Here is a 23,576-nt window from a genome sequence, read left to right as displayed (position 1 = left end):
AAGATAGGAACCCTAACTGTATTGTTCAAACTAGTCTAAGCCCAACGCCCAAAATCATGCTGGACACGTACTGGTACTTAAGAATTAAGTTGTTTCTGATTCTTTAAAGACAACTTAGACTTGCTCAGTATTTCCATTCAATTATTTTTTCCATTCAATTATTTTCAATTCTGTAATTAATCTGGCTAAAAAAACCAAAAACAGTTGGTAATTATCTTAGCATGAACTGCCATAACAAAATACCACAGAATTAGTGGCTTAAACAATAGAAATGTATGTCTCACAGTCTGGAGGCTGGGAAGTCCAAGATCAAGGTGCCAGCATGGCCAGCTTCTGGTGAGGACACTCGTCCTGGCTTGTAGATGGCAGCTTTTCCCATGGTGGGAAAAGGGAGTGAAAGAGAGGTGATGGGAGGGAGGGGAAGAGGAGGGAGAGAGAGAGAACAAGCTCTCTGGTGTCTCTTTTAAGGAGACTAATCCTACTGGATCATGGCCCCCCCTTAAGACTGCACTTAACCTTAATTACTTCCTTAGAGGCCCCATCTCCAAATACAGTCACATGGAGGGGGTTAGTACTTCAACATATGAATTTTGGGACATTCAAATATTCAGTCCATAATAATGATCATCTCAGGATTTTGAACTCCTAGAAAGTAATGATGCATATTCAATGATACTAGTTATTTAGTGCTGTGTAACAATTTGCCACAAATTTCAAACTATTTAAAACACATTTCAAAAAACAACAAAAAAAACCCCCACATTTATTATTGAACATTTTCTGGGGGTCAGGAATTTGGACACGGCTTAGCTGGGTCCTCTGATTTAGGGTCTCGAACAAGGATACATTCCTGGTGGGCTAGGGAGGGAGTCTCATCTGAAGGCTCAACTGTGGAAGGACTTCCACACACGTTTGTTGGCAAGATTCAGGTCTTCCGAGCTGTTGGATTGAAGGCATCAGTGTCTTGCTGGCTGCTTGCTAAGGGCCCCCTCAGTTCTTAGCCATGTGGGCCTCTCCAACAGAGCAGCTTGCTTCATCAAAGCATGTAAGCTGAGAAGGCAAAAGATTCTGCTAGCATGATCTCATACAGTCTTAGGTACCCTAAGATTTGCTGAATTCCATTGGATAGAAGCAAATCATGGGTTCCACCCACACTCAAAGGAAAGAGAGTACACAAAGGCATGAATACTATCAGGCAGAGATTACTCAACTAAACTGACTTTGTACGTAACACCTAATGTGTCATACCCAAAAACTCTAAATAAAGAATTTGAATGGCATTTTGATTAATTTCAGTTTTTTTAACATAAAAGACTAATTTTTCTTAATGGGAATTCAAATGGTATTTTTCTTTCCTGAAGTAGCTAAGGAACTCTATGGCTGTGAACAGGTCTGCATTTTAAGGAGCTGTTTTGTTTTGTTTTGTTTTTAGCTTTTTGTTTTGTTTTCAGTTTATGGTACATGGTGTATTTCATTTTTTAAAGGTAGAATACCAGTTCCTTTTTAAAAGATTTTTTTTTAAGATTTTATTTATTTGTCAGAAAGAGGGAAAGAGCACAAACAGGGGGAAGGGCAGGCAGAGGGAGAAGAAACCTGGGATCCCAGGACCCTGGGATCGTAACCTGAGCTGAAGGCAGATGCTTAACTATCTGAGCCACCCCGGGTTCCCTTAAAAGATCATTAAAGTAGAGTCATACAGTAACGTGTACAAGCATGAGGGCCTTTGTGCTTACCCCTCCATAACACTGCTGTTTGATATGTATGGATTTTTATCCTGTGCACACTCTCATGTAACTAGTACTTGAATTAAGATAGAGAAAATGTTCAGTACCCCAGCAGACTCCCTCCCAGTGAATAACCTTCTGTCATTACCACCACCACCACCACTGCCATATAACCCCTATTTTGACCTCTATCACTATGGACTAGTTACATCTCTTTTTTCAACTTCATACACGTGGAATCATACACTATTCATCCTTGTATGTAACTTCTTTCATTCAACAGTCTGTAAGACTTTGTTGAGGGAGTGACAGTTCATTTTCACTGCTGTGTACTATTCTCTACTTTCACCATAACTTTCTCCTATTGTAAATATCACAGTATATCTTTCTCCTATTGATGGACATTTGGGGTTTTTTCCAGTTCGGGGCTTTTATGAGTAATGCTTGAATATTCTTGTACATGCCTTTTTGTAGACATAAGCACTCATCCCTCTAGGGTATATAGTGGAATTGCTGGATCATGTGTATACCCATACTTAGCTTTAGTAAGTACTCCCAAAGGTTATCACAGGGATAGTACCAATCTGTAGTCCCGCCAGCAATATATGTGTGTTCCAGTTGCTCCACGTCCTCCCCAGCACTTGATGTCAACAGTCCCATTTAATTTCAGCCACCTGCCAGCATCATGCTGGAATTCCCCTACGTCTTCATTTGCATTTCTCTGATGATTACTGCCTTTGAGCACTTGTTAATATTCTGACTGGTCATTTGGATATCCTCTTTTATGAAGTGGTTTCTCAAGTCTTCTTCCTATTTTTAAATTGGATTGTCAATAAAAAATTTAAAAATTGGGATTGTCAGTCTTACTAACTTGAAGGAATTTTTAGCATATTCTGAGTACAAGTCCTCTGTCATTTATCTACGTCATATCTGTGCATATCTATGTACATCCATCATAAATATCTTCCCAATTCTGTAGCTTGGCTTTTTACTCTTTTTAAAAGATATTTATTTAAGTAATCTCTACATGCAACATGGGGCTCAAACTCATGAACCCAAAATCAAGAGTCACACACTCTTTGGACTGAGCCAGTCAGGTGTCCTGGCTTTTTTTTTTTTTTTAAGATTTTATTTATTTATGTATTTATTTGAGAGAGAAAGAGAGAGAGATAGCATGAGCTGGGGGGAGGGGAAGAGGGAGAGGAATAAGCAGAATCCCTGCTGAGCAGGGTATCCAATGCGAGGCTCAATTCCAGGACTCCAGGATCATGCCCAAGCTGAAGGCAGATGCTTCACCAACTGAGCCACCCAAGTGCCCCCTGACTTTTTACTCTTTTAATGTTATCTTGAGAAATCTTTGCCCATCCCTGGGTTATGAAGAATTCCTCTTACTTTTTATTCTATTCTAGAAGCTTTATTGTTTTGACTTTCCTCTTTAGGTCTGCGATCCATCTTAAAATAATTTTGTGTATAGTGTGAGTTAGAGGTCAAGGGTTTGGGTTTTTTGGGTTTGGGGGGGTTTTGTGGGGGGTTGGTTTTTTGGTTGTTTTTAACGTATGACTCTCCAACGTGACCCTGCACCATTTATTGAAAAAACCATACTTTCCCCCATTGAACTCCACAGGTGAATTTGTTGTAAATCAGGTGATTTATTAATGTGTAGATCTGTTTCTGGACTCCTTATTTTCCATTGATCTTAATTACTGTAGCTTTATAATAAGTCTTGCTATCTGGAGAGTGAAGTCGTTCAGGTTTGTTGTTATTCCTTAAGATTATCCTAGTTTCTTTTGCATTACCATATCCATTTCCAAATCAGATGATCACTTGCCACCAAAAAAAAGGGAGAAAGGAAACACACTGGAATTTTGATTAGGATTGCATTGACTCTAGAGATCATTATTTTGGGGAAGAATTGAATTATTAACAATATTGAGCTTTACAAGCCATTAATATAGTTTATCCCTCCATTTCATTTTTAATTACTATCAGCAGTGCTTTATAATTTTCATTGTTTTAAGATTTTATTTATTTATTTGACAGAGAGAGAGACAGCCAGCGAGAGAGGGAACACAAGCAGGGGGAGGAAGAAGCAGGCTCCCAGCGGAGGAGCCTGATGCGGGGCTCAATCCCAGGACGCCGGGATCACGCCCTGAGCCAAAGGCAGACGCTTAACGACTGAGCCACCCAGGCGCCCTGCTTTATAATTTTCCATGTAGAGGTTTTACACATCTTTTTTAGACTGTAGCTAGGTATTTTATTATAAATGAAACCAGCTCTTTGAAGTAATATAAGAATATGTCTATCCAAACTATAGTATATATAATATGTCCATCCAAATTATAGTTCCATAGAGGGGTGCTTAGCAGTGACAAGCTGGCCTGCTTAGATGTTAGGGGGAAAATTGCCTTCAGAGACCTTAATTCTAAAGTGACAATGAGTCAAACCAGAAAAATGAAAAGTCACCTTAAAGAGAGTGCCTCCTAACCTAAGACCTGGAAGAATGAATATATCAATATCTCTGAAGAGAAGAATGTGTCAAGGGAAGTCATGGAGGTAAAAACTTACTGTGCATCCAAATGTCTAGGCAAGTGCACCTCGTCAGGAAGAACCAGACCACAGGACAGGTATGCTGGGGGTGGAGACATCACGCTAGTGGAAGACAACGCCTTGTCCCGGTTCTGCATTCCCCAAGCACTTGTGATCATCCCCTACTCAGATAACCTGCTTCTAGGGAGAGAATGTGCTGGTGAAATGGGTGCAAGTATCCTCCCACTCAACAATTTTGTGTCTCATTGTAAGTCCAATCCGTACTCTCTCTTCTCGCCTGGTCTCCTAGGAGATTGGTTAAGACAAGCCAGCATCTCAGGGTCCTGCCTGAACTAAGACATGGCTGAGATCACTCGTCTTAACTTTCATGGCTGAGGGCTAGACACTATAGTGAATTTGCCAAAATCAGTGCCACTTAGTGAAGCCTCTTAGTGATCCTCAGAGTTACTCGAGTATCCCATCACGGCCTATGGACTTGTGTGTTATGGACTTCGTCAAAGGACTGGAGATCTGAATTAGTTATTTACAAAATAAGTAAATAACAAAATTTCAGCTAAATAGCTTTCATTCACTAATATTTATTACATCTCTACCATGTGCTGTGTACCCTTTTCATCTGTAGAGATACAGAAAAAAGCAAAATCCCCACCTCTGGGGAGCTTATACGTTAGTGGGGGAAACAATAAACACATAGGCTTATAAAATGATGTCCGTGCAAGCAGAGAAAAGGAACAGAGTGGGATGTCATCAAGGAGGCCCCTCTGAGGACATGATATTTGATCCAAACCAAGGATGAAGTGAGTGAGCCACAGGGATATGTGTGGGCTGAGGATTCCAGGCAAAGGCCTCAAAGCAGACTGCACTTGGCAATGAAGAGCGAAGTGAGGGGGCAGTGAGGTCCTGAGGGGTCAGACTATATTGGGCCTCATTGGCTAGGTCAGGACTTTGCCTTCCACCCTACATGAGATGGCAAGACCTTGGAGGGCTTTGAGGGGATCTGACATCTGTGTGAAAAAGATCCCCCTGCTGATATGTTGAGAGTAGTCACAGGAAGGAGCAGCCCAGGGACAGGTGACAGCAGCAATCCAGGTGGGAGATGGTGATATCTTGGGCCAGGACAGTAGTGTTGGAGGGGTGAGAAGCAGGCAGACTGGGCATATGTTGCAAAAGTTGGGCCAGTATGCTGCACAGGTGCACTGAATATGGATAAGGAAAAAAAGGAGTCAAAGGTGACACCAGGTTTGGGGCCTGAGCAGCTGGAAGGATGGAACTGCCAATCCCTGAGATGGGAGCCTGGGGGAGGAGCAGTAGAGGGGAGAGGTGAGTGTGATTAGGAATTGGATTGGCCATGCTCTAGACATTCAGGCGGAGGGAAGACAGGGTTTCAAGGAGGAAATGATAAAATGCTCACAGAGGTCAAGTAAGATGAGGACCAAGGCTTCACAGCTGGATTTGGAGGTCACTGGTAACCTTGATCTAAAGAGGAACAGGATATTGGGGCCATGGCTGGAGGAGGATGCAGAGGTCTACAAAGGTTTTTGCATTTTAGTCCGTTGTCTCGTTTTGTTTTGAAGCATAGGAGCTAGTACATCAAGTTGGAAGCAAAGGGTGATGATCCAGAAGAGGAGGAGAAGGGGAGGCTGTGAAAGAGAAGAGACAGACCTAGGAGCGGTATCTGATGATGCGAGATGGGATGGCATCCGGGGCACAAGTCAGGAGTTGGTCTGAGATGGGAGCACAGAAGGGAAACAGAGCTAGCTCGCAGGAGGAGGACAGAACGGCTCTTTTGATTGCTTGGGTTTTCTCAGTGAACTAAGAAGCAAGGTCATGAAATGTAACCATTGTGAAGGCATGAAAGGTAACTATTATAAAGGCTAATGCCTTCAAACTTGAATATGTGTTTTCTTTATTTACTTAGTGGTTTTGATTTAAGTATAAGGGTCAACAGCAGTGCAGGGAAGCAAAAGAAAAAATAGGTAAATTGGATGTCATCAAAAGTAGGAGCTTTTTTGCATTCAAGGGCACCCCTCGAGACAGTGAAAAGACAAGCCACAGAAGAGGGGAAAATATTTGCAAATCATAGATCTGATCAGGGTCTTACATGCAGAACATATAAAAAAACTCTTACAGTTCAATAGCTAAAAGACAAACAACCCAGACACAAAGTGAACAAAGGACTTGAATGTCCATTTCTGCAACAAAGATATACAAGCGGCCAGCAAGCATGTGAAAACGTGCTTAGTCACAGTATGACACCACTTTAGACCCATTAGCATCACCGGTGCGCGCGCACACACACACAGCAACAAGCATTAGTAAGGATGCAGAGTAATTGGAATCCTCATGCTTTGCTGTTGGGAGTGGAAAATGGTGCAGCTACAGCAGAGACGTGCGGCGGTTCCTCACCAAGTTACACATGGAATTACCGTGTGACAGCAACTCCACTCTAGGTATGCACCCCCCCTAAAATTGTCACCAGCTGTTCAAATAAGAACTTGTACACAAATGTTCATAGCAGCAGTATCCCCAAAATCTGGAAGGGGGAAACTACCCGAATTGTCCATCAGCGAATGAATGGTTAAAAAGCACGTGCTGCGTCTGCCACAAGAAGGAGTGAAGCCCTGATACACGCTACAGCATGACCCTTGAAAACATGCCAGTGAAAGAAGACACGAAGGGCCACAGGTTGTGCAATTCTGTTTATGTAAATCCAGAAGAAACAAATCCGAAGAGACAGGAAGCAGATTAGTGGTTGCCAGGAGCTGGGTTGAAGGGATAGTGCAGGGGACAGGATTTCCGTCTGGGTGATGGACAAGTTCTACAACGACGTAGCGGTGATGAGTATCCAACCCTGTGTGAACCAGACTAACGCCATCTTGGGCAAATGCGGTCCGCCGACCTGCTCACAACTCTGTGATCCAGAGCCTTCTAGAGGTCAGTCCTTCCCTCACATTCTTTCCCTTTGTTTAACCATGCCCTTAAGTGCACCCTTAGGGCAGAAGGTCCTTGATCTGCCCTGGAAATAGGACTATGAGGCACACCTATTCTTTCTGTTACTGTTGTTGTTTTAAAGGGGGAGGGGGCAGAGAGAGAAGCTTGAGCAGGTTCCACGCAGAGCCAGACATGGAGCTCAGCCTCACCACCCTGAGATCATGACCCGAACAGAAATCAAGAGTCAGATGCTCAATGGACTGAGCCACCCAAGCGCCCGGACACACACCTATTCTGCCATTGGGTGGACTCCCAACCCCTAGGGTGTAAAAGCAGCTTTTATGGGGGGTGGGTTTTTGGGGATCTACCTTGGGGGTAGATCTTGGGGCTACCCTGAGACACACTTCTGTCCATAAGTCTCCTTAATAAACTGTTTCTTGTTAAGCTGGACTTGTCAGCCTTTTTCTTTGGTCTTCCTGGTCGGAGGTTGTTTTGCATGTACCTCCCCTTCATGGAACAAACAGCGCGTACACTTAATGCCACTGACTTGTACACTTTAAGATGGTCACGGTGGTTAAATGTTATGTTGCATGCATTTTACCATAATAATAATAAACCGGTGCAGTTATATTCAGATTTAACATTACTTGAAGAGATGAAATAGAATTAATGCATTTCTCACTCATGGTAATTTCTCATTCAGTATAATTCTGGAAATGATGGGATTTTTCAAGCTGGAAAAGACCATAGGAATTGATTGCCTATGCCTGTATTGTAAAGTTTGTTGAACATATTCAGCAACTTTTAATTATCACAAATATTAGGATTATTCATTCTGTTACGGGATTTTTTTCTACCAAGAGGTTTACAATTCTTTCTCTGACTCATTGCTTAAGATACTGACCCTGAACTCAGAAATTAACCTAGTGGAAACCAATGACATCTGACTCAGTGTGAGTCAACAAAGCACAAACCATTTTCATTTCTTTCTGACACCATTGGTATTGGGGCAATAGCAAACTGTGTAAAGTCATTAGCCTACATGTTCAAATAATATATAGTCTGATTTTCTTCATGTGATAAATTACTGTAAATCCAAGTGAGCAGAACACTTGACTAAGAATGAAATATTAAATCAATGTTTGTCCCATGAACTATGCACATACTTTATCAATTTACCTTTCAAGTAAAGTTCTTTAATGAAGTCAATCATTGCCATTAGCTTTTTATGATTCTACTTAATAAAGTATTTGCAAAAAAAATTTATAAAGTATTAAAAAATAATAAAGTATTTGCTTATGGGGGAAAACAAAGAATTTTCCAAAAACTGGAAAAGCATTTTTTTTTCCAAGCAAAATTTCAAATTACAATGTTAACTCATCTCTAACTCTGTAAGGGTACATCACACACGATCTTTAAAGTTTCACTGCATTTCAGGATTGTTCTTGAAGAGATACTCTGCCTATAATTGAAAGAAAGAAAAAAAGACAAGTCAGTTTAGAAGACACTACTACCACTAGCTTTGACAATTTAAAAATAAAAGCACATAAATCTTTACTTTCAAATGAATAAGAAAATCTCACTATAAACTGTGAAGGTTTTAGAGGCTATTTCCCAAATAACCAGACACACAATTTTTCTATCTCAACTAGCCTTCTGTTTAGATTCAGGATCTTTTGTTTTCAAACTGATATTAAAAAAAAACAAAACCCTCTTACCAGAAAATCAACGGGATCATCTGGTCTGACCTTACAGCACTCATTCAGACCCTGCATCAGTGTTGGCATAACGTGGGTCATTAAATAGTTTCTCAGGGGAACAGACTGGGCCTCTAGTAATTCTCTTTCTTCTCTTTTCACTTCCTCTAGTCGTTTATTCTACAAATAGAACATTTGGGGGTTGGGGTAAACGGACAGAAAGGGGAGTACACTTTCACCTGATTTACCCCAGAGTGCATTGGAACCGGATACCGCTGTACATGGTCACCACGTGATGATAAAGATGGCATTTCAAACAGCAGAGAAAAGATGTAAATGGTGCTACAACAATGGCTTAGTAATCTAGAAAATAATAAACTGGATCTCAAACTCACTTCTTTTTTGTCGTTGTTATTAAGATTTTATTTATTTGAGAACAAGCAGGAGAGTTAGTGAGAGAGAGAGAGAGAGAGAGAGAGAGAGAAATGAATACAAGCAGGGGGAAAGGCAGAGGGAGAAGGAGAAGCAGGCTCCCCGTTGAGCAGGGAGCCTGACAATCCCAGGAGACTGGAATCATGACCTGAGCCGAAGGCAGACACTTAACCGACTGAGCCACCCGGGTGCCCCCAAGCTCGCTTCTTAACTCAAGATAATTTCTAGCTGCCCAGATGAAGAAAGTAAGAGTGGGAGGGTGGGAAGGAAGGAAGGAGGGAAAGAATCATGGAAGTGCTAATAGAAAGTCTAGAAGGTCTGGTGGACCAGCGTTATTCCTTGCTCAGCATATGGTCCCTCCTCTCCTGGGAAAAGTAATTCCAGATTTCCTTTGAGAAATCTCCCTTCTTAGCTGGGTGGTTTAGGTGGGACTGAAGCCCATCAGCCCAGCCCAGCTCCCAGCCGTGGATGTTAGTAAAGGATAAGCACGTCAGGTAGAATGATGCCACTGTGGAGGGCCAAGCAGAGATAGGGACCTCAGGTCCTTGGTGACACCCTCTGAGCCACTATATCAAGACTTGCCTGAAGCCAGCCCTACCCCCCTGGACTTTGATGTGAATCCATATGTTTTCTTGATTTCTAAGCCATTTTGAGTTTGCTTTTCTGTCACATGTGAGATAAAGAGTCCTAACATATTATTTGTTCGAAAGGAGTCTTTCGCAGCAAGATAGCAAAACCAGAAATCAACAAGGGACATGGATTGATGGGTTTGATTACATACACCCATAAAACTTCTATATGTCCAGAAGAGACACCATAAATGCTGTCAAAAGGTAAATGATGAGTCGAGAAAAACTGTTTGCAACAGATTATAAAAAGCTAGGCTATGACGAGGCGCACACGATTTGCCAGGCACTGACCGCATGCTTCTGCACACACTGACTCATCAAGCTAGTCACTGCATGAAGCAGGTACGATCAGCATCCTCCTTCTACAGATGGAGAAACGGGGACACAGAGGGCAATTTGCACAGAGCCACAAACCTACAAGGAGAAGGAGCGAGACTTGGACTCTAGCAACACAGCTTGGGAGACCCTTGTCTCCTGAGGCCGTTCGTGTTTCTGTGACTACACTACGTTATCAGGAGCTGTTCTTGCAAAATGCTAAGGAAAGGACACACCGCCCAAGCACAGGCAGAGAAAGCATGCAACGTAAGAAATGCCAAGGAACGTAGGAAGAGTTGTTACATGCCTGACCTGAGAGGTGAACATTAAAGCAGTGGGATGGGGTTTTGTTTATCAGGTTGATATTTTGTGAGCAAAATTGAAAAAGCAGGGTGGGAAGAAGTGTAGGCAAAGCCACTGGTAGACAAGGTGTGAGCAGCTTTACCCTTGCTAGAAGGTAGTTTCGAAATATGTATCAAAAATTAAACCACGTGTAGTCTGACCTAACAAAATTCGGGAATTCATGCTAAGGATATAATCAGGAGCCCAAAGATGTGTGCATAAGGACATTCTTCCTTCGTCTCCCCCTTCCTTCCACAAATATTTGTCGAGTGTCTGTTACGTGCCAAGCACTGTCCTTGGCATTGGAAACATGGTAGTGAACAGCATAGACAAAAATCCTTGTCCTCATGTGATTTAAATTCTGTGCAGAGAAAAGACAATAAACAAGATAAATATATAGTCCAGGAGAATAAGTGCAAAGAGGGAAATGGAGAAGTATAAAAGGGATATGACATGCAGGGGGGAGCGGCAGGGGTTGGCATTTTAAATACGGTGTGCAGGAAAGGCTTCCTTGGAAAGATGACTTTTTAGGAAAGCCTCAAAGCCATTGAGGAAGTTAGTTGCAAGGATGGGTGTGTTGTTTAAATGCATCAAGCCAGAACCTTGAGGGCCCCCATAATGAGTTTCGACTTTGGTCTCATGGTGATGGAAGCCTGTGAAGAGTTCCAACAGGGAATTGCCCTGGTGGCTCTATTAGAAGGACCGCCCGGCGGCAGCATGGGAACAGGCTGGAGAGAGAGAGGAGCCCAGTAGGGAGACAAGTCAGGAGGCGCCGTAATTCCAGTGAGAAACTCTGACCCAGATCAGAAGTGAGGCACTGTGGGGGGATCGGAGTACGATTTTCCGAAGACTCTGTGATTTGGGGGAATTGAGAGGGTGAAGGAGGCTGACCACCCAGGTGAGATGGGGAAATGGGGGGAAATCAGAGGAAATCCCAAGGTTGGCACGGAGCACCATGGGACCCTGTTACAAGGATCTGGATTATCAATACTCTTGGCGACAGCTAGTTACTATTATTGTGATTATTTCTCCCAAGCAAAAGACCAAGGGCACCTTTTAGGAAATGGTCATATGACAGCACAAACAAACAAAAACGTGCTTGGGTATTTCCATGACATTTCTCTAGGAGCAGGGTGGGAAGTGCAGCTGACCTAAGTGGCTTGGCTCCCCCGCACCCCCCAAGACCCACACACATGCTCGCTCACCCACTCCTCCCAGCGAGCGATCTTCTCGGCCAACTCCACAGCCTCCTTGTGCTCCCGTTCTGCTTCCTCCATCGCCTCCTTGGCCAGCCGCTCCTCCGCAGCCCTCCGCTCCTCTTCTGCCTTTTCTTCATCCGTTAAACCGTAATTTCGAGGCTCCCCAATCTCTTTGATGAGCTGTTTGATGGCAAGCCTGTTCTGAGGGTCTTCAAGTTTTTCTACATCTTTAAATACCAGGAGAGAGGAAGGAGAGCAGCACACACTTATGTTCTGCAACACACTCTGAGACCGCATTCGGGAAAATTCTTTGTTCCTATCGACGTGCCATGGCACGTTATGGAAATGACCACATCGGGCTTTGCGTGGCCAGCACGGCTCAGAATTTCTTGTCTCACTGGCAAATAGCGCCGTGCCTGGGAGTCCCGGGGCTGGGAGGAAGACTGGGGTTCAGTCTTTGAGCTCTTGACAGTGTTATTTTGTGGGGTGGGGGAGGGTTGGATCCCCTCAAAAAAAAAAAGAAAAAGAAAAAAGAAAAAAATCTCCATGCCTGGAAGCATCCAAGCAGAGACAGATGCTTCTGTGGGGGTTCCCACAGGAGGAAGTCCTGCACGTGTTGAAAGCCAGACAGGATTTCCCCGATTTCTTTTTTTTCTTTTTCTGTTTCTGAGACTCAATGACTCTGGGATACATTTTCAATTCATAAGGAAAACAAACCATTTCAGTTAGCCTACTTGAAGAGGGAAAAGTCCACATTCCAGAATATCTGACTAATGTTAACATCAAGACCAAAAAAAATAAAATAAAATAAAAACAGAAACAAAAACAAACCCCAAACAAACAAAAACAAAAAAACCCCACAGCAGCTCCCTGGTAAACAGCGGCTTCTCCCCAAAGTCACTCAACAGTAAATTCTATATCACCCTCTTGGGTTTGCCTGGAAGGCGCCCCCGTGGAAGGGTGTGCAGTGAACGATCTGGGTTATCAGCGCCTCAGAACTTCCTAGGCGTGAGGACTTTCTTCTCACTCCGCCCCCAGGCACAAACTTGGCCATGCCCCCTCCCTCTGTTCAGACAGTATGACCTTGACCCAGACTAAAGGCAGCTCTAGCTTCTGCATGGGAAGAGGGGAAGAACTGGGTCAGTGTATCACTTGGTAGGAGGAAGCAAGATCCCCAAAAGCAAAATAAAACAAAACTCATATATTCTACGTGTTGCCTGCACTCTGACATTTCAGTGTATCTCTCCCGATTTCTCTAACAGAGTAATTACGACTTGACGTGCCTGAGGGTGCTCTGAAACACTTTTGAAGAGACTCACTTTTGGAGAATAGTACTGCCCAGACCAATACGTCTGCCCTGACCCTGGGACAGGGGAACTGCTGACTGGGGGTGCGAACCTGCCCCAACCTTGACCTTGGATTTGCCCTTTTAGGGATGTGTTATTAGGGTGGAAAGTCTAGCTCTGGGCTTGGTTCCCAGGGTAACGTGGAAACTCCCGGGTTGTAGGGCAGCCCCAGTTCACCACGTGGGTGATGGGGGAGAGATGCTGGTCCAAAGAGCCAGAAAGAAAGAGACTCCAAGGGAGAGGAGTCTGGAGGTGCAGAGAGAGAATTCAGGCGCCAGCCCCAGGCCGGTCTGCATTCCTAACCTTGACATCCTCCTCCACACCCACCCTAAGATCCATTTCTCCCTTCTCTTTTATGTCATCTCCTGCTTGTCAGGGTGGAGATGAGGCCAGATGTGATGGGCACAGAATGAGACAGGAACGCAATGACCACTCATCCATCCCTCCCCCTCATTTCTGTCCTTCTCAACATTTCTCCCCGGAGCTCTCTTGATTTTTCCATAAATAACTTTTTGAGCTTTACTGAAAAGATGGCAATCACTGTTTTTGTGCAATTTGCTCACCATTCTCTCCCAGTTCTCTACTCAAATAGGGTGAGCTACTTTCCGTATTAGTAGATTCAAATCCTAAGGTTTTACGTGGAAAGCCTGTGTCCAGTGCGCGCAGACAATGTCCAGATGAGGACAAAACCCATTCGCTTCCGCGGGTGCCCGATTGTGTAGATTTATAAATTGCGTTATCTTTTTATTGCTTAATAGCACGCCACGTTGTGCCTTAGTAATAGTAAAATTAGTTACCACATCTTGAACTTCCCAGTGTGCCAGACACTTCCTGTCTCTTATCTCTGCACTTGGAACAACTCTATGAGCCAGGGATTATTTCCCCATTTCACGGATGAGAACATGGAAGCAGAACCAGCCCTGAAATCAGCCCTCCTACCTCATGCGGACATCCTTCCTTGGCACTACACCTCCCAGTACTCCAGGGTCCAAATGCTGTCCCGTCTGGCTCTTGAGGGCAAGGAGAGACCCTGAGAGATCCCCCCCAGGGGTCAGCCTGGCCACTAAGCTTCCACCAGGCCAGGGGCTTCTCACCAAACCCAGGGGAGGAAGAAATGTCAAGCTCCAGGAAGCCAGAAAGGAAGTTCAGCAGTTCACCAAAGCCCAGGGGAGTAGAAACACCTATGACAGCTGAGATTTGGAGCCAGGAACAATGACGGTTGATGACAGATCTTATTTCCTAAGTGCCTGCTGGGTGCTAAGATCTGAGTTCAGTGTTTACTGGAAACAGAGAGGAATGCAATGAAGAACAATTTGCTTTCTGAGTAGTGGTGGGGGGTCAGATGGCTGGTCTAAAGGCCAGGAGGGGCTCCGTGAAGAACACCAGTGCCCTGCAACGCTACGGGGAAAGACGCTGTCCCCAAGGCAGCTGGCGCAAAGCAGCCAGCAGCAAATATGCGTATCTTTGATGTGTCCTTTAAAAACAATGTCAGTTTGGTATTTGATTTCATAAGATAGCCATATGTTTTCATACAGCAATACCCAACACGCGTCCCCCCCCACCAAATCCTCAAGTAGAAGGACTCCCCAGGAGGAATGCCCTGTTTATCCTATGATCTCCTGGCCCCGGGGACATAGCTCTGCTTCCCTGCCCCCACCCCCAGCCCCATGACAGATATGCATCACGGGTGTGGAGGAAGGGGGGTGTCCTGACACTTGGCAGTGGGTCTTCACATTCACCTTAGTCTTGAGGTCATTTCATACCAATATGTATCGGGTGGATTTCAATCTCATCAAAATAGTTGATGACAGTCTCATCTTCAGTATTGAGGTCCCGGTAGTTGCTCAGAGACCGGAGGAAGCGGTCCTGGCTGTAGTGGGTCCCCGCCACGATGCTCTCGGGAAGGTTCATCACCCGCTCCTTCAGGAACTCATCCGAGGCGTCCAGCACACAAACAAACTCTGCGGAGAAAGAGAGGCTCCAACTTAACCCAAGGATGAAGGGGCTAACTAGCAGGTGCTGGTGGGGTCAGGCCAGTGCTTAACTCGAAATGTCCAGTTACCAGCCTGGACCTCATGACAAATTGGCCTTATTGCTGCCTCTCACAGAGGGTACATACATACAAACCACTGACGTTTCCGGACAGCACCCTGTGAGGCCCAACCAGAGGGTATTCTGTGAGATCTGTTATTTTTCTATTTTTCCCTCTTTCTTTCCTTCCTTCCCTCCTCTGAAAAAAAAAGCAGCAGAAATTGGAAATAGATCTCTAATGACAAAAAAAAAGCAAATCTAATACCAAATAGCAAACAGTAGCAAATCTCATCATCGAATAAAAACACATCCGACAACAAAAAGCAGCAGAAATCGGAATTAGCACATTTCTGATGACCTTGTGCCATCAACGCTTCCCAGTCAACACCCACCCCGCCTCTTTCCCAGCACCGCATCTCAGGCTCCCAAGGAGACTAGCGGCTGAGAGAACTGTGGCCAATTTGGCAAATTAATAAAAACAAGGACTTCCCTTGGGATTTTAATTTCCCAAGGAGCCAGCTCTCTTCTCACTTAATGCAATTGGCTAGGAAGCATCTGTCTTCCATCCAACACAGCGCTTATCTGATGTTTGACACGGGGATCAGATTAATGATGGAGATCATTTCACCCACCTGTGATTTTCTTTTAAACTATGAAAGCTGCTGTTTCTCCAGCTTCTAGCGTAAGTTCAGTGGGTATTTGTTGAGTGAATGAATGATTAAAGTGCACATCAGTGAAACAGACTCTCTAGGTGAGTTACTATTCTCAGAGGTTCTTAACACGGTCAGAGTACATGGGTGCCCAAATCATTAACCAGGTGTATTGCAAATAACCTGCTACCTGTAAGAGCCTGGCAAAGCATGGAAACGGTTTAATTTTTATCCTAAAATTGTGTTGGTTCCCTGCGGGCTAAATCCGGCCCATCATCTGATTTTGTAAATCGAGTTTTATTGGGACATTTAAAGATTAATTAATTAATTAAATTGCATTGGTTTGCCACGTAATAATGCCGTTTTCACATAAATGCATTCTAATAAGATTTCTTGAGTGAGTGAGAAAAGTAAGTGTACAGAGCAGAGCCCAGAGCAGAGTGCGCCTACGGGGCAAGCGGACACCCACTGAATACCAACTGCTTCATGCGTTAACAGTGAAAATAAAGGTTGGGGACAGAGCTCATGGAGCAAGATCCAAAAAATTCATAACCATAGTCGGCTAGCTGCCACTATTCTGATGTATTTTAATTGAGTTTAGATGTTCATCTGTGATCATTTGATTTTCATGAGTGGCTATATTTTGAAAAGGAGAGGAGATAGCTGGACCTCCAAATGCTGGTATAATACTTAAATTGAAATTCTGTCAATAAATTCACTGAAATTTGAATCTAGTTAAGCTCCCTGACGTCAGGCATCTAGAAGAAAAGTTAATAAATCTGTTAGTAATCTGAGAATTTTAAAATGCAATGCTATATTTTTTCTTTCCCAGTGATTGGGAGAAGGAAGATTCCAGTTAATGAAACACCATGAACAGTGAGTGATGGACTTGGCTTCCAACTTTCAAGAATTTTAGCATGATGAAATATATTTCCCACTGGATGATTTTTTTTTTTAAAGTAAGCTCTACATCCAAGGTAGGGCTTGAACTCATGACCCCAAGATCAAGAGCTTCATGCTCTACTGACTGAGCCAGCCAGGTGTCCCCAGATGATATTTTTAAAAGTCCTTTCTCTCTTATGATTCAGAGAGAACTTCAGGATTTTGCAGTACCTTGAGATAATTATTCAGAACATCTCCTGTCCTGGGCAGCCTGGGTGGCTCAGTCGGTTGAGCATCCAACTTTTGATTTCAGCTCAGGTTATGATCTCTAGATTGTGAGATCGAGCCCCATGCTGGACTTCCAGCTCAGCTTGGAGTCTGCTTGGGATTCTCTCTCTCCCTTTCTCTATGCCCCTCCCCCCACCCACGTGCTCTCTCTTTCTCAAATAAATAAATCTTTAAAAAAAAGAAAAGGAACATCTACTGTCCTTGTACTGGCTAACTATGGATAGCAAGTAATAGATTTCTGCTTGGTAAGATTGTCTATAAGAAGGAGGTCACTGTGTTTGGCTATCTAGAGTCATATGAAAATCTGTGGTTTCTTTTTTTTTTTTTTTAAGATTGATTTATTTATTTGAAGGGGGGCAGAGGGAGAGGGAGAGAGAGAATCTCAAGCAGACTCGCCGCTGAGCCAGACACAGCACTTGATCTCACAACCCGTGAGATCATGACCTGAGCCAAAAATCATGAGTTGGATGCTTAACCAAGTGAGCCACCCAGGTGCCCCTGAAAATCTGTGTTTTAAAACATTTTTTCCATAGTCATCATTTTTTAAGTAGGCTTCACGTCTGATGCGGGGATCGAACTCATGACCCTGAGATCAAGAGTGGCGTGTTCTACCGAGTCAGCCAGGAGCCCCAAGCAGGTATGACTCTAAACTTGTCTGATTCAAACACGAGATCTGAACAGAACCGAAGCAGATGCAGGCTAGCAGCGGTTGTAAAATGCAGTGATTTACCAAGCGGCGATAACACCGCCTATGACTGGGTCATCATACATTCAAATGTGTTATCACTCCAATCAAGCATGGAGACTTGTGTTAGTCAGATTTATTATTTTCTGTATCTTACGATGTTTTGAACATCTCAGGGGGACATTTCAGACCTGGAGAGAGCCTGCCTCTTTCAGGACTGGCTAATTCCTAAAGATGGTCAACAGCTTACTCAGGAGCATGGCCCTCGTATGCAAGGCGACCGCCCCCTTTTACAAATCTCACGCACCAAGCCAGTATTTCCCCTGCCTTAAATCATCCCAGAGCCAGGTACCAGGGAACTAGAGAGCAAAACCCACTGGGACTGGCTCAAACTAGCCAATCCTCTAAAAAAAAGCTATTTACTTGGTCCTGCCTTGTCTTTCCCACAGAAGCCCCAGTTAAGGCAATGGCCTAGCCTTCCCCTCGCTGCTTCCTGCCTCTTGACCAAGCCTAGCACACTTCCCCACTCCACCCAGCATGGTGCGGCACACCCCCTGCTCTGGGGACCCTTCTTTCAATGGCAGTAGCTTCTCCTATCCTCACTCAGCCACCTCCCTGTACTAAAAATCCCCTGGGGTACAAATGAGACAATCCTCTCATTTCTTCCAGGAAGACAGAAAATAATGACAATTTCCAGAAAGAGGATAATTTACTAAGAACAGACTAAACACTCCAAACAGATGACATGTTCGACCCGTTTGGACCACGTCCAACAGAGTTAGTGCAGCCCAGTGGACCATGGTTAAGAATCGTGCACAGTTCACATTTGTGATTCCATTTTGTGGAAGGGTTTCATTAATTCTGTGTTTTGGAGGCAGTAGAAAGAGCAAACCGAGTTTGGATTTAAGCCATTCCGTGTACCAGGAAAGTGGTCTTGGGTAAGTCTCTGGGCTTTGGCTTCTGGATCAGGTAACCATGGGAGTAATTCAGCCTGGCAGGACCCTGCAAAAGTTCAAGGAATTCCTATCTCTTGTGGTTCTGGGCACAGGACAGACGAACGGTTCATTGCGCTGCCCCAGTGATAGTGTGAGGATTTACAATGCGGTTTGCAATGAATGAATATTGCCCAGAAGTGATAAACTCTAATAAATCAGACAGACCTGGTTAACCAATTTTACTTCAACTTTTTCTGAGCCCGATGCATAATCTGAGACAACCCACCCTTTTGGCATTGCAAGTTCCTGCCCCAGGCTTTAGGGCCCTCAGGCAAACAGTAAATATCCATCCCTGCGGATGACTGCTTTCTGGTGGTCCCAGTGCTTCCAGAAGCCTCATGGCAAGCTGTTCCTGGACGAAGGGGAGAGGATTACAGCCATATACTGACTCCCGTGGGGACTCTGAAGCAAGTGAGGCGGGGTAGGGGGGGTGTCTGCCCACCCACCCAAGTTTCAACCTCGGGACCTTGGGCTTAGTTGCTGAAAAAAAGCTGTTTTTGTGTTTCCTATGATGATATCTCAAGCAAATTGATTTTTAAAAAAAAACAACTTGAAAGTTCAAGGCAAGGTCACAAGAAATGCCTGCGGGGTACTCAGCAAATCCTTTTTCGTGGAATAAGTTGTTTATGCTTTACTTCTAAGAAGACATTGTGCAATATCTGTGTATTTACGTGAACAGTGAACTGAGAGGCTCTGCACCTGCGCAGCCGCAATCCTGGATTTGGGAAAGACGGGAGAGATAACAGCACGGCTAGCACCTAAAACGGTAAGAAGGTCCAGTCCCTGGTGGTCTTGCCAACTGACTCAGAAGTCAAGGCATCAGGGGACTGGCCACCCAGTGCTTTGTTCCCAGAGGGAGCAGCCGAAACAAACATTCTCAAAGGGACTTCTGTCCATTTCAGAATTTAGCATTCCTGTATTCCTGATTGCTGCCCCCCATACATTCCCTAGCCTGAGAGTTTATGTTTAAGGGTATCATTTTCCCTTTTTCCTAAAAAAGAGAGAGAGAGAGAGATCTGCTTTATTAATATATCGAAAAGATGGTTTGGTTACAAAATGGCATTCCATTTTAATGGAAATTTTAAACTTACCAGGTATGATTAGTTTATCAAAGGGAAACATTTTGCCTCTGACTTCCTCTTCCTCCTCCTCGTCTTCCTCTAAAAAAACAAAATATACGTTGCTGTGTTTATTACACGCTACCATTATGGACAGCTTGGCAAAAAATTAAAATATTTTAACTAGAAAACTAACCATAAATAGAAAAGCATGTATTTTAATCGTCTCTCTGATGTTCAGATTTTAACTGAGTGACTATTACTACGATATGTTGCAACTTATCTGAATATAAACACAATAAAGGAGGGGCATCCGGCCGGCTCAGTCCGCAGGGCCCGTGGCTCTTGATCTCAAGGTTGTGAGTTTGAGCCCCACATTGGGGGTAGAGCTTACACAAAGAAAGAAAGAAAAAGCTTAAAAGAAATAAAAAACTAAGGGGAGCACTCAAACTTACGATTGAACAGGTCTTTAGCTTGCTCATAGGTCTTTGGGAATCCATCCAAAATATAACCTTGATTCCTGCAAGGCATAGATTTCACCTTTTCTTTGATAAATCTAATTATATATTGATCTTCTAGTCGGCCTGGTAAAAAGAAAAAAAAAATATTACTAGGGAGTCACAATCTACATGGGGGTTATCGTCCAAAGTCATCTCAAAACTTGTTGTGCAGTCAGTGTTACTACTGAAAATCTTTTATTTTAAAGTTACAAATACGTGGTTTTGTATTTTGAACATGACAAGTGAATTTTAATGCATGATAAAATAGGAGGAGAACCCAATGAGCTTGTCAGCAATAAAGAACAGAAGCAAATGCTGATGTCTGCAATTCCCAAATATTCAGAACGAGGAGCAAGTGGAGACATCCTGAGTGTTTTAAGATTTAGGTGAGATAGTATTCACGTGTGTTAACACACGACTTACTAATAGTGTAATAATAGTAATAAATACTTGCTGCATGGGGCGCCTGGGTGGCACAGCGGTTAAGGGCGTGATCCCAGCATTATGGGATCGAGCCCCATGTCAGGCTCTTCTGCTATGAGCCTGCTTCTTCCTCTCCCACTCCCCCTGCTTGTGTTCCCTCTCTCGCTGGCTGTCTCTATCTCTGTCGAATAAATAAATAAAATCTTTTTAAAAAAAATACTTGCTGCATTGGAATACAAATCAAGCTTGGGGCGCCCGACTGGCTCAGTCGGTAGAGCATGCAATTGATCTCGGGGTGGTGAGTTGGAGGCCCACGCTGGGGGTAGAGATTACTTAAAAATAAAAAGCAAAAAATAAATTAAAAAATAAAAATCGAGCTTGATCTGACTCTCAAAGGCACAGTTCTCTTTAAAGCTGCAGGAACGAACGCCCTTCCCACCCATCTCTCCAAATCTGCATTCCCGACCTTGGCCCCTCTACACAGTTCCCTGTCCAGCCTTGGATGCTGTGTTCCCCCAGTTGTGTGGCATCGATGAGGAGGGCGGAGTTTGTTCTGAAACTGGCACAATGGTTAAAGGACAATATGATGCGGCTTCACTGCGATATTCATTCATTAGTCTACCGTAATCATCAAACAGCTACTATTTCTGAGACAAGGCCCTGCCCTTACATTGCTTAATGTACGCATTACGGTATTGTGAGTTTGGCACCTTTGAGTAATTGATCTACGAAGCTCTTTCTAGGGTCATACCATACTTTTAGTTTATCAGTGGGTCTACAATACAAAAGAGTTTTGGTCTCTCTTTTGTTTAATTTTATTTTTTATTTTTATTTTTTTAAGTTTTGTTTTAGAGAGAGAGGCAGGCAGAGGGAGAGAGAATCTTTTTTTTTTTTTTTTTAAGATTTTATTTGTTTATTTGACAGAGAGAAAGCAAGAGAGCACAGGCAGGGGGAGGAGCAGAGGGGGAGGGAGAAGCAGACCCCCCCCCACACACACACAGAGCAAGGAGCCTGACTTGGGGCAGGATCCCAGGACTCTGGGATCCTGACCTGAGCCAAACGCATACGCTTAACCAACTAAGCCACCCCGGCTCCCAGGGAGAGAGAATCTTAACCCCACCTAGCAAGCAGCTCGACATAGGGCTCCATCTCACAACCCTGGGATCATGAACTGAGCCGAAATCAAGAGTCAGATGCTTAGCCAACTGAGCCACCCAGGCATCTGGGTTTTTGGTGTCTTTTAATCACTGTATTAAGGACAATAAAATGATGTCATTAAAACACTTCTTCTTTCTTGTACCTCTCATTGCCCCACGACTCATTAAGCAGTAACTGATTCAAAACTAATTGTGTCTTCCAGAAATTTAAGTGTTAGGGCTGAGACCAAAGAAAAGAAAGAAAGGAAGAAAGAAAGAAAGAAAGAAAGAAAGAAAGAAAGAAAGAAAGAAAATCAAAGGCGTTATTTTGCATAATAAAATTCCTTGAAATGATTAGATATTACTTCTCAGTAAGGTTCACTGTGGTGCAAAGAAATAAAGCCAAATAAAATGTCGAGGAATTCAGCAAAATTCAAAGACAAGTTTTATCTAAGCAGTCTATTTCTGACTTTCGAAGTTTCCATTGCTGAGGCAAAGACACATAAATACTCAGAAATGAGGCTTCAGGCCCCTCCATGCATCCCTTGGTTGATTTCAGCCAGCCGGCTTTGCCATTCATTCCTGTTTCTGAGCTGAAGTGTTCAGTATGCACGAAGGGACATCTAGCAGCAGTTTCTGATAATCATGGAACGTGAGTACACAAAGGGCCAAGCCCAAGTAGCTCTCTCTAGAGAACTGTGACCTCCTAGAGATACACCCTCAACCTTGGCAGTGGGGAGCTCCTTGGAAGGGAACTGTCACTTCTGCTTTGAAATGAAGAAATACAGCCCTGCCGGACAGCCTTTAAAACACCACCTGCTTTTTTTTTTTTTTTTTTGAAGTCTATCTTTCACATTCAAGTAATATCTTTTTTAAAGATTTTATTGATTTTTTTGAGAGAGAGCACGAGTGGGGGGGCGGGGAGGGAGGGGTAGAGGGAAAAGCAGACTCCTCACTGAGCAGGGAGCCTGATGCGGGACTTGATCCCAGGACCCTGGGATCATGACCTGAGCCGAAGGCAGATTCTTCACCGACTGAGCCACCCAGGTGCTCGAATTTTTATTTTCAAACTCACAGAAAAGCTGAAAGACTAGTCCAATGACCACCTGGAATCCCACCAACTAGTTTCGATAATCCCACAATGCTTTTGAAATACATAACGTGAGCATAAAGAATCGGCAACCGGTACCTTCTGGTCTAACCCAGCCCCTATTTTGGCCGCATCGTCAGAGGTCGACCAGGGTGGAATTCTCAGGACATGGAGGCGCCCCACCGCGGGACTATGAAATTTGTCTCGTTGGAACTGTCAGAGTCATTTAATAACAAATTGGGTCATGTGAGGGAAAAGGGAGTTGACCTCTGACCTCTGTGTCCTTGCTCCAGCCATGCAATTTCTATGTAGGTCTGTGCAGGGAGTTCAAAGGTCTTGTTTTGTCCAAACAGAATCAAGGTCCACGTCCTAGTTTCAGGTAAATACGAATAGGGAGGATTTGGGGACAAACTTGAGGAAGGAAAAAAACAAAACAAAACAACCTTCCTGAGGTTAAAGGGACTGAAGGAACTGTTTGATCTGGTAGGAAGCGGGTGGGTGACTGCAGGCCACTTCCTCTGCCCCCCTCCAGGGCCCCTCAAGGCAGAGGCTGCTGACCCGCGTGGCCTCTCCCCACATGTGGGGGAGAACAGGGCCGGCTGCCAAGGACAGGCCCTTCTTGAGCTAGAACAGCGCAGCGACTGTTTTCGGCTCGGCACTGAAATTCTTGTCGGCG

The 23,576-nt window shown here is 44.0% G+C and overlaps 1 protein-coding gene across 3 annotated transcripts in view; it reads right to left on the bottom strand.

Moving 5' to 3' along the window:
* Positions 1–7,955: 7,955 nt before the first annotated feature.
* The window catches only part of AK7 (adenylate kinase 7), a 64,211-nt gene continuing 48,590 nt past the window's right edge, over positions 7,956–23,576 (bottom strand). For 2 of the 3 annotated variants that reach the window (XM_034642234.1, XM_034642236.1), the window contains exons 13-18: positions 20,207–20,335; positions 19,785–19,853; positions 14,926–15,123; positions 11,823–12,043; positions 8,921–9,079; positions 7,956–8,664 (exon numbers count right to left, since the gene is read on the bottom strand). In XM_034642234.1, the coding sequence (XP_034498125.1) occupies positions 8,626–8,664; positions 8,921–9,079; positions 11,823–12,043; positions 14,926–15,123; positions 19,785–19,853; positions 20,207–20,335 (815 nt within the window). In that variant the 3' untranslated portion in view covers positions 7,956–8,625. Of the gene's footprint in view, positions 8,665–8,920; positions 9,080–11,822; positions 12,044–14,925; positions 15,124–18,619; positions 18,701–19,784; positions 19,854–20,206; positions 20,336–23,576 lie in introns of all 3 variants that reach the window. The other variant, XM_034642235.1, reaches the window with a different exon arrangement.

This window comes from Ailuropoda melanoleuca, chromosome 14 (assembly GCF_002007445.2).
Source record: "Ailuropoda melanoleuca isolate Jingjing chromosome 14, ASM200744v2, whole genome shotgun sequence".
NCBI classification, from domain to species: Eukaryota; Metazoa; Chordata; class Mammalia; order Carnivora; family Ursidae; genus Ailuropoda; species Ailuropoda melanoleuca.
This window is presented reverse-complemented; position numbering and strand designations above follow the sequence as displayed.